Here is an 11,572-nt window from a genome sequence, read left to right on the forward strand (position 1 = left end):
AGTGTATTTATTATATTAATCACACCGATTCTTTAAGTCTTATCATCTTACAATGTTTTGTTATACATACCAATGGGGTATCCATACCAATGAGTAAAAAATATAACAAAAAAGATAAACAAATATATCTTCATAAGAGTTTATAACTCTTTCTGTCAAAGTCTTAACTAAATTGTTTTTGGATATCTTTAGAAGCCAATATCTCTTAACTTCAGCTTTATCCTTTCTCTTACACTCGGTTGAAAGCACTTGAGTATATAATTAACGGGAGATTTGGATAAAAATATTATCCAATATATTGACCCAATACTCTGGGAGACTATCCCTCAATATGAACAGTGTCGAAAAGAAATAATAACAAACAGTAAACAGGTACTGACATGCCATAGAAAACCCAGAAACAGGAAAACCCTTCGGAAGCATATATAATTAAACCTTTTATTTAGATGACTTGGTGTGTTGGTTATTTCTGTGCTAACTTTTCTTACTTATTTCTTCTCGACCCGCAATCCAGCCCCATTTTCCAGCACAATTGTCCAAAGTTTGCATGCACTTTATTGACTACTAGATCACACTCTTGATTGCATTGAAATGAAATATTTTTATTCTTCTCGAGAAAGGTACAAAGGTTTGCTCAAAATAGAGAAAGAAATGGGTGTACAAGAATTTAACACACCAATCACTCAAATGTAAATTACAAATCAAACTTTTTTAATACGACGGAGAAGACGGATAACTAATCTAATACAAATACAAATATTTGCAATTATAGGAATTGGAAATTAAGCAAATAAACATCAAGCTAAGCCTTTTTTAATCCTAGTGTAATAAGAACTACACTAAGATAATCATATCTATAAGCAGATCTAAAGAGTTGAAGTGATTTATTATTCCAAGGTGGATATCTAAACCAGATGTCAGTAAGAAAGCTCCTTCTTGCAACTGTTTTCTCATGGCTAAATGTATCAAATGAGAATTTCCCATGGTATCTTCCAAAGCCACTTTGCCCTACTCCCCCAAATGGAAGTGTATCAACTGCATACTGCATTTATAACAAGCAAATGCATCTTGATAATTAGTTTAATGTTAAATCTATTCAAATAAAGAAGAAGCAGATGACGACGATTAAATAAAAAGACAGTCTGATGCACTAAATTCTCGGAAGCTCCCGTCCGGGGAAGGACCGGAATACAAGAGCCACAAGGGTCTATTGTACGTAACCCTATTGTACGTAATCTTACTCTATATTTCTGCAAGAGTTTGTTTCCACGGCTCGAACCTGTGACCTCCTGGTCACATGGCAACAACTTTACCAGTTACGCCAAGGCTCCCCTTCAACGACAACACGATTTTTTTTTTTTTTAAAAAAGGGCAGCCCAGTGCACTAAGCTCCCGGAAGCTCCCGTCCGGGGAAGAGCCAGACCACAAAGGTCTATTGTACGCAACCTTGACTGTATCCACGGCTCGAAACTGTGACTTCATGGTCATATGACAACAACTTTACCAGTTACGCCATGGCTCCCCTTCAACGACAACACGTTTGAAAAAAAAAAGGGCAGCCCAATGTACTAAGCTCCCGGAAGCTCCCGTCCGGGAAAGGGCCGGACCACAAGGTCCACAAGGGTCTATTTTACGCAGCCTAAGCCTGCATTTCTGCAAGAGATTGTTTTCACGGCTCGAACTCGTGACCTCCTGGTCACATGGTAGCAACTTTACTAGTTACGCCAAGGCTCCCCTTCAACGACAATACACGATTAAATTTATATATATATAAAAAAATAGTAGTGTTGAACTTACTTGGATAATTGTATCATTGAACACCACACTTCCTGAAGATGTTCTGCTAATAATCTTCTTTTTGAGGGCTTCGTCTTTGGTAAAGGCATATATAGTAAGTGTCTTTGGCCTTGCATTGATAAATTCAATACTGTCCTCGATTTTATCCAACTAACAAAACAAAATAAATTTACCTTAGAACAAATGTTGCCTTTTGTAGACGCAAAAAAAAAAAAAAAGAATGTTGAATAAGTTAAACTTTTATATTTACAAGTTCAAGGGAGCAATGCAAGTATTTCAAAAACTAAAAAATAATGTGTTTTTTCTTATCAGTTTTTTTAAAAAAAAAAATTGCGAGAAATAAATAATATTGAAAAATAATAATTATAATATATGCTCACAGTTATGATAGGGAGCAATGGACCAAAAATTTCTTCTGTCATAATTGCAGCTTTCAACGGAGGATCCAGCAATACTGTGGGCTCAATGAACCTGCATCCGAACTTATGCATTGAATTAGGCAACTTTTAAAGCAACATAAGACAATATTTGATATAATTTTTTTAACCTATATGTGTGCAATTTTAAATCAAATTACCATGATAAGGAGGTTCTCATTTAACTGTTTCACATAACTATAAATATACGCAGAGTTAAACGAGAAGGATGGACATAAGTGGTTCCAGTGGCGAAGCCAGAAATGTTTCCAAGGGTGTTCAGACTTGAAAGAAATAAAAAAATCGACAAAGAATATTCAATATATATTTTATATATCTAAAATCAATATTTTACTTATATACACAGTATTTTCGTAATATTTCGATGAAGGGTGGCTTCGCCGTGAGTGGTGCTATGCTAATTGCCCATCCTCCATCTAGTCTAACCCTACCTGGTTAACCCTACCTGGTTCGCCTAGGTCTGCCGGCACATTAAGAGAATGAGGGAGCTATGTATAACCAGAGTAACAATACGTAAATTTCCCGATTAATTAAACAATGACAGTAAAAAACAATTACAGAGATGTAAAGTCTATATCAAAAGCTTTATTGACATCCATCAAAAAGCTTTAAGGCTGTAAATTCTCTAATCGAATTTTACAAAATTATTATTTGTTTAAATCGGATGTTATTGCAATAATTGGGAAGAAAATAATTCTGTTGAGGTTTATATCTCAATTTTGAGGGAGTTTGGTGAATATTAGATTTTGTTTTGGTTGAAATTTGAGATTGAACACACATATATATAGCTACTTTTTGGAACCCGAATGTTTCGCCAAAATCCGTAAATATATCCAATTTTCGTACATAATAGGAAAAAAAATCCCTTTTATATAATTGTGTATTTGGTACAACTTAAAGGCCCGATACATATTTTCTACTATGGGGTTCCATAGGGTTAATTTCACAAATGGTCATATAATTATGACGTGTTTTTACTAAAGTCATATAACTTTATTTTCTCACACAAAAGTCATATAACTATGACTTTTTTTCTCTAAAGTCATATAACTTTGTCTGTTCACACAAAAATCATATAACTATGACTTTTTTTCACTAAAGTTATATAACTTTGTCTTTTCACACAAAACCATATAACTATGATTTTTTTTTTTTTTACCAAAATCATATAATTATATTTTCTCACATAAAAATCATAAAACTTTTACTAACTCGCAAAAATCACAGTGATCGAAAAATATAAATTTTCAATAGTATTTTCTTTGTAGATTTTTATTTTCTTATTTTCAGCTTAATAAATAATAGTAATCAAATTAAAATATGAATGACTCAATCCGACCTGAACCACCCGACCCAGTACTCATATATATAAATTAAAATAATACTCAAAGTTAATAGTAAATCCTTTAAAACATGATACTTCTATTGTTTATTTTAATTTTCGAGATTTTTATTCAAATTTATAGCATTTTTATTTCAAGTGCTCTCTAATTATACCTTTTATTTCTTTATTTTTCTTTATAAGAATCTCATGTATTCCGAACTGAATTTTTTATGGGGAAAGAATTCACTTTTAGTAAATAGGAATGACCCAACTTTTAATTTATATATATGAGTATTGGGTCAGGGTGAGCCAGGTCGGGTTGACTCATTCCTATTTTAATTGGATTATTATTTATTAGGCTGAAAATAAGAAAATACTAGCGAAAAATTATATTTTTCGATCACTATAATTTTTGTGAGTTAGTAAAAGTTTTATGATTTTTGTGTGAGAAAACATAATTATATGATTTTGGGGAAAAAATTATAGTTATATGATTTTTGTGTGAAAAACAAAGTTATATGACTTTTGTAAAAAAAAGTCATAGTTATATGACTTTTGTGTGAGAAAACAAAATTATATGACTTTAGTGAAAAAACGTCATAATTATATGACTATTTGTGAAATTAACCCCTAAAAACCCGGGTTCCATAAGGGTTTGGTTATCGAAGTAAATTTCTCAAAGAAAATATTTTCTATTAAAAAGAGAAAAATTATAACTTTAGTTCCAAAATCATAAATTTCAAAAAGTTGACTAGATTGAAATGAAAATGTGCGAAAAAGTTACTCACAGATTATCTTCATCGGTTGAGCCTCCATATACGATAGAAGCTTTTACCTTTGGTTCATCTAAGAGATTCTTTAACCTCAAGAAATGAGTTCTGTTAATGATCCTCGAAATCGAATGTGATTCTTTTGGATTTTCTCCAAATGTTTTTGGGATGGCATCTTTAATCAATTGTACCTATATATTAAAAATATTAACATGCAAATTATTAGTATTTCAAGAGAAAGCAATATTATTCGTCAAAATTATTAGTCATGATTTTTTTAGTATGTTAGAAATTTACGTTGACAAGATTCAATGACTTTTATGTGAAAAAAAGTACGTACTCTCTTCCAGTTTATATGGTTTTTTTTTTTAATTAGTTTCCATAAAAAATACTTTATTGTCATACAAATATAAAATGTGACTTTTTTTCACGTCGCAACGCATGTATAAGAGGCATTGTCATTATTCATTAGTATTAGCGATGTTATGAAACTATTAATAATCCCTGAATTTATATTATTTTAATTATTAAATAAAGAAATAATAAACGATCAACTTTACGTACCAACTCGTTGGCATACGTCTTCTCGACTAGGATATAATCAATTCCAATGCATGCTTGGCCAGCACAAGTCCCAAATTTTCCAGCAAGAATTCTTTTCATTGCAATCTATGAAAAGAGTAAAAGAAAAAAACAGATAATAGACCAAACTAGTATACGATAATTAAAGCAAGGGCCAATTTTTTTATCAATTTCTTATTCTAACTTAACATAAAAAATTTATATATTTATGACTTATTTTAAATTTTTAAAAGAATATTTTTGATATTAAAGTTTTAATATGAACAGTCTCGTAAAAAAGTTTAAATTGTTAGAAATAAGACATATTGTCTTAATCTTTTCTTTGTGTCACAACTTGCACCATATTCTTTTTCTTAAGCTAAGAACAAGAAATATTTTGTTGATGGTCAGATTCAAACTCAAGATCTTCTGTTATAATATCAAATTGAGTCGTATGACATCTTGCTTACATCAAATTGTTAAAAACATGGTACATTTATTTATTACAAGTATTTTTCGATATGTATTTTCTTGCACGCCCTACCTTGGGGCGAAAATATGAAAATAAGAGAAAATTAATGCAGATATAAGAGTTACTCCTTCCTTTTTAATTATATATGTGAACCTATTTCTTTTTTAGTTTGTTACAAAAAGAATAAAGTTTATAAAAAAATTTGAAAACAATTTGACTGTAGCTTCCAATTTACTCTTAATGACAATTTTTTGATTGCAACACAAATATTATGATATGCTTACCATAAGTCTTATATCCACACAAATATTATGATATATTTACTGCTACAAATTTTAAAAATCTTTATTTTTTTGTAAATTCCGAATCAGTAGAATAAAGTCACCTATAAATTGAAACGGAAGAAAGAAACAGAAATTAAATTCCATGGTATAAGAAAAGGAGAGCGAATTTACATTTTTATCCCAAGAACTGGTGAGTGCATCAACGATAACAGGGCACTTTCCGCCCAATTCCAGGGTCACAGGAGTCAAATGATTCGCTGCAGCGGCCATTACGATTTTAGCCACTTTTGTACTCCCTGTAACCATTTGAGAGTAGCTGAGCTAACTAAACACAAATTATATATTTACTATACATAGTGAAAATTACGTTGGATGAACAGTTTTAGGACTATCGTTTAAATTTTGATCTCGATTAGAAAAGTCTTAGAAAATTAACCTCCGGCTAGAATTTTGAAACATGCTCGTCAGAATTTTAGAAAGTAATTTGAAGCACTAGAAATTCAGCCACAATACTGCAATTTCTAGTGATCGTCGGTACTTTACCACAAAATCTAACAATTGCCATTACTTGCTAAAATTTTAGCGAGCGTGCTTTAAAATCTGGTGCCGAGCTATTTTTCAAAACTCCTATTACTGGGATAAAAAAAATTAACACCGGCATAAAAATATCCTTTTTGTCATTCTCTTATACACATAATATCTATACTTTTTGGGCATCTTTTAACAAATGACTGATCACATTCACTTTTTACTGTTCTAACAAGTATATATAGATTACACATTTATTATACACGGTTATAAATAAATTATACATATATTATATATATCTGTGAGCTATTTTAATTTAGATAATCGAATGAATGACTATTTAGGTTAATTCTTCTACATTTTGAGTTATTTCTATAATTACTTGGTAGTATCATATTCCTTTCTCCAATATTATTTATTTATTACTTTTTCTTCACACGACTTAACACAAGTAATTTTTTTAATTTTCCAAATATAACCCTTATGTAATTAATGGTCAAGCCCATTAATGATATTTTCTATATTGTGCCAAGGTTCCGATGCTTCAAAGCGCGTTGGCGTTATTATATTCTATTGCTTATTTCCTTATATACTTAGTGTCATATGTGTTTTAATGTGAGATATTTGTTATATATTTTTAATAATTGTAATTCTCTATGCTGTAAGCTCGAATTAATAAATTTAATTTTAAACCTTTCATTTAAAAGAAAAATAATATATAGTTCAAGTCGAAAACAACTGATGCAGACAACTAGTTGTCAAGGGAGGAAAAGAAGCTATTTACAACACTGTGTTCTTGCCTGTATATGCTAAAATCTGACTGTAAAATGTGAGTTGTTGAAGCTATTGAATACTACTTAACGTTTTATTTCTATGGCTTTTGTAAAAACGAAGGTCTATCTTAGCCTGTTTTAATCATTACTTTTAATATATTTGGCCAGTCGGTAAAAAATAATTAGTTAAAAATAATAGTTAAAAAATATATTTTATATATATATATATATATATATATATATATATATATATATATATATATATATATATATATATATTTACCGGCTATTATTTTGGAGGGCGGCTATATATAAATTTCCTATTTTATTACTTAATTTTTTGGTTAAAAGTTTTAACCAAAAAATTAAGTAAAATCACAATTACATTGTAATACAGTGACTAAAAGTTCAAACCTGTAAAGAAAATCTTGTCCCATTTTTGCTGCAACAGTTTGTCACCAACTGAATTATCACCTTCAATGACTTTAATAGCTTTATTATCCAAGTAAGTGGAGATTGTCTTGGCTAGCACTGATGAAGATGCAGGAGCCTGCTCTGAGGGTTTCAAAACAACCACATTTCCAGCTGCTATTGCTCCAATTAGTGGTTCCAATGATATCCCTAAGTTTAATGAAAAATAAAAAAGTAATTAAAGACATGATTAGAATTAAGAATATTATCTCGTCATAGAAAACAATAAAATGTTATTATGGTGCAAATTAGTGAATTACAAACATGATGTATGTAATTCATCATGTTGAATTTTTTTTTGGGTTTTGTCAAACCCGCTCCGCACCCGCACTTGCCCCATCCCGAACTAGGGAGAAAACACCACTTAACACATAATCTCTAAAGAGAACTACCAATAACAACAACAACAAACCCAATTTGATCTCATAAACGGGGTCCGGGATAAAGAGCGGTCTGGTGCACTAAGCTCCCGCTATGCGCATGATCCGGGAAATGATCGGACCACAAGGGTCTATTGTACGCAGCCTTACCCTGCATTTCTGCAAGAGGCTGTTTCCATTTCTAAAGAGAACTACCAATTTTTTTGTTTTTACTTTTTAATTTTCTGCTAACTTGAGTAATAATAAACATCAAATTCATCAAGGATCTCCTGACAAAGCTAGAGAAAAATTTAAATTGAAAGGCGAAAAAAGCTTACCAAAAGGAAAATTCCAAGAGGAAATAATGAGGACTAGACCAAGAGGCTCAGGAACCAACTCTGCTGAAGAAGGGAATGCAGCAATTGGCAGTTTGGCCTGCGAATCAAATAACAATATTTACCTTTAGATTAGATACTAGGTAATTAAGTTCAAAATATTCATCTCATGCAAGTCTATTTTACAGAGAATACCTTCTTGCCACACATCCATTTCTTTAAGCCATCCAGTGCATAGTTCACAGATTTTATTAGTGTCCCAATCTGCAGAAAAAATTATAGATAATTCTTTCTTCAGATGGAATTGCTCTATTAACTCACTACGATAGCTATTTTAACTAAATTATGCCTTCTCCTACCTCCTAATGAGGGCCGGAGCTACATGGTCTGAAAGGGTTTATTAAATCAGCAAATTAGGTAAATAATACGATTTTTTTTTGTATATGTATTTGTTGAATTCTCTCAAAGTTATTTTTACGTAACACTAAGTGTGGCTCAAAAGTTATTCTAAAGAAATCTTCTTTGTTTTTCTTGATATTGTTGGCTCTCCTGAGCCCTTTCTTTACTAGTAGAGCTCCCTCTCTCCCTGCTTTCGATCGAAATACTACTTTGGAAGGGCTAAAATTCTAACTTTGTGTAAGGACCTCCGGGCCAAGGGACTTCTATGAGGCGTAGGCCTCCCAAAAGGTAACGGAGCCGTAAAAAGGGTTTCACGGTCCGGATGGAGATTGGCCATCGAGTGCAAGGCAGACCACGGAGCTTGACTGCAAGACCCACCCGTCAAGCAGGGGCGAAAGTCAGCCTTAACGATGCCGAGTGAGAGGATCATAAAAGTTACTTTAGGGATAACAGGTTGGGCCTTACTATTCTTTTAGAGATTGTAGCTTTGAATCGCGATTTTGAAATCCATCCAATTTTAAAAGTCTTCTCGTTAAAATTCTTGGCTGTGCCACTGCTTTAAACCATAGCCTAACCCTCTCCATTTTTCGGGTAAAAAAGAATATGCCAAAATACTAAACAAGTTATATTAAGTAGAAGAGTTCTTTAAACCTAACACATTCCCCCCCCCCCTCCCCCCACCAAACAAAATGTCAAAATGATGTACAGAGGATCATAAAGATATTGTTATCCTGACCATAGGGTTTTTAATGCTATGTATCTGAATGACTTCACAAGGTCCTTGCCAAAGTTTGAGGGCATTGATTCAATTAGGTTGCCACTTCTGACTTCACCACCTAACTAATTGTGTCAAAATTAATGCCCTCTTTCCAGTTGCATGATAAGGCCAACGGCTTTATTATATCACATAATAAAGATCATGATATTGATTTTACTTCACCATCATGAAATAAAGGAAGCTCCCTATTGATTTTTGTCGTCGTTACGTAACGACAAAAAAATCATTTTATGTAACGATCGATTTAGCATGATAGTATCGTCATATAGTATTTTTCTCTCATCTTGCCCTTCTTTATTATTTAAAATAATTTTATTTTCTTTTACCCTATATTTTATATTATAATTCTACCTATACCTATTTTGCTTTGTAATAATGTTAATTTATTTTTCATATTATATGTGACATCATGAAACGACATGAAACAATATATACAATCTATCCAAATATTATATTCATCAATAATATTATACAATATAATACAATACAATAAATACTATCCAAATTATGAAATTATATGTAACAACCATCCAAACAAGCTGTTAGTTTAATTCACCATTGCTTTCAGTGGCGGAGCCACATAAACCAAGGGTTGTCATGCGCCTCCCTTTACCGGAAAATGACAATATATTGCTAGATAATATTTTTTCATTTTATGTATATTTACTATACGTTAACTCCCCTTGATTTTTCGATGTATCTAATTATTTATATTATGACACCCTTTGATGAAAATTCTGGCCCACTGATTACTTCCTCCTCCTTTTTCTTCTTCTTAATTTCATTTTTGCTTTGTCATCTAATGTGAAGCAAAACAAATTAAAATATCCAATCAAGCATTAGTTGTCTCTAAAAAGGACTTCACACTTGTCTCTAGCCTGTCTCCATAATAAACTGGAGTATTAATTCATATGCTTTGAGTGAGAATGAAGTATAAAGATGTAATAAAAACTTTTTAAGTCCTGTGATCCTAAACTAAAGGTAAAGGTATGTATAAGATATTAAAGATAATCTTTGAATTTTGTGATCTTAATACCATAGCATATCATTTCAATAAGGGAGTGTCATTCGGGATAAAATGAAAGTGTTGAATTTAAAATATATTATAATATAGAGATGTAGCGTTTTTAAAAAAAAATATATTTAAAAAAAACTAAGATACATAAACTGAAACAAAGAATTAAGACTAATTAGAGAGAACTATTTTATAAATTTTACCACGTATACATTAACGTTTTATCAAACCTTTTTCGAATTCTATTGTAATGTACTCCATAACTTTGATTTTGTCTCCAAAACTGAAATCGGTCTTCTGAATTAGAAAGTTATTTTTATTTGTGAATATTGCTGAAACTATATGAATATAAAAACTTCAAAAATAGTTACTATACTACCCAGTTAAACATAGACTCCCTCCCTCCCAATTATTTGACATTTTTCACTTCTCGAAATAAACTACGTGAATTTTGGCCAATATCTTAAGATGTATTTTTTAATCAAATTGACACACAAAAAAAACTATGAGTAGCTATTTTTGTATATTCAAATTTTAATTTTAAAATATCTAAACTTTCACGGTTCGAACCGTGGAAATAGTTTCTTGCAGAAATGCAAGACCTTTATGGTCTAGTCCTTCCCCGTACGCTGCCCATAAGAGAGAGCTTATGCACCAGACTACCCTTTAAAATATTAAGTTGTCAAATTAACTCTCGAAAAGGTAAAAAAAACGTCACTTATTTTGGAACGGGAGGAAGAACATAAAAAATAAATTACCTCATCTCTGTAAGCTTCAACATGGTGTTTTCCCAAGTCTTGTTTAAGGGCTTTGAAAATGTCATCTTCTTTCTCTTCAAGAAGTCTGAGCAAATTTTTCAATTGAGTCCTCCTCCAAGATTCTTCTCTTGTTTTCCCAGATTTAAAAGTCTCTCTCAGCTCTTCCAAATCTTTCTCACATTGTGACATCTTTTGGACTTATAAGGAATTGAGGGTCTCTGCCAAAATTCTTATATTCCTTCAGAGTTGTCTTTATGGTGTTTTTCCGTTCTTTCCCACTACTTAGGGTAGAAGTATTTATAGTCACTAACTACTTCCTTTTGGAGAAAGGGAATCATGCATGATTGGATTTAATTTTTATATATTGACAGCGTTACATGTGTTTTTAATAAGTTTTTGAGGTACTCTCTCCATTCACTTTTACTTGGCACGTTTTGACTTTTCACGCCCCTTAAGAAATAATAAATCAAGTGCATAATTTACCATGATACCCATATTAATTGATGCATAT

General features: G+C 31.5%; 1 protein-coding gene across 2 annotated transcripts; it reads right to left on the reverse strand.

Annotated features, from left to right (window-relative positions):
- Positions 1–581: 581 nt before the first annotated feature.
- Positions 582–11,355, reverse strand: LOC107810490 (aldehyde dehydrogenase family 3 member F1-like). 2 transcript variants are annotated; one of them, XM_075243993.1, is made up of 10 exons: positions 11,062–11,354; positions 8,307–8,375; positions 8,115–8,211; positions 7,361–7,567; positions 5,817–5,941; positions 4,893–4,997; positions 4,347–4,519; positions 2,178–2,268; positions 1,798–1,947; positions 582–1,042 (listed from the first exon to the last, which is right to left on the reverse strand). In XM_075243993.1, the coding sequence occupies exons 1-10, from the start codon at positions 11,248–11,250 to the stop codon at positions 803–805; spliced, it is 1,446 nt and encodes a 481-aa protein (XP_075100094.1). In that variant the 5' UTR covers positions 11,251–11,354; the 3' UTR covers positions 582–802. The 2 variants fall into 2 exon arrangements, with proteins under 2 accessions (XP_075100094.1, XP_075100095.1); XM_075243994.1 differs by lacking the exon at positions 8,307–8,375 and having other exon boundaries at positions 11,062–11,355.
- Positions 11,356–11,572: the final 217 nt, after the last annotated feature.

The sequence above is a fragment of the Nicotiana tabacum genome, chromosome 22 (assembly GCF_000715075.1).
Source record: "Nicotiana tabacum cultivar K326 chromosome 22, ASM71507v2, whole genome shotgun sequence".
Lineage (NCBI taxonomy): Eukaryota > Viridiplantae > Streptophyta > Magnoliopsida > Solanales > Solanaceae > Nicotiana > Nicotiana tabacum.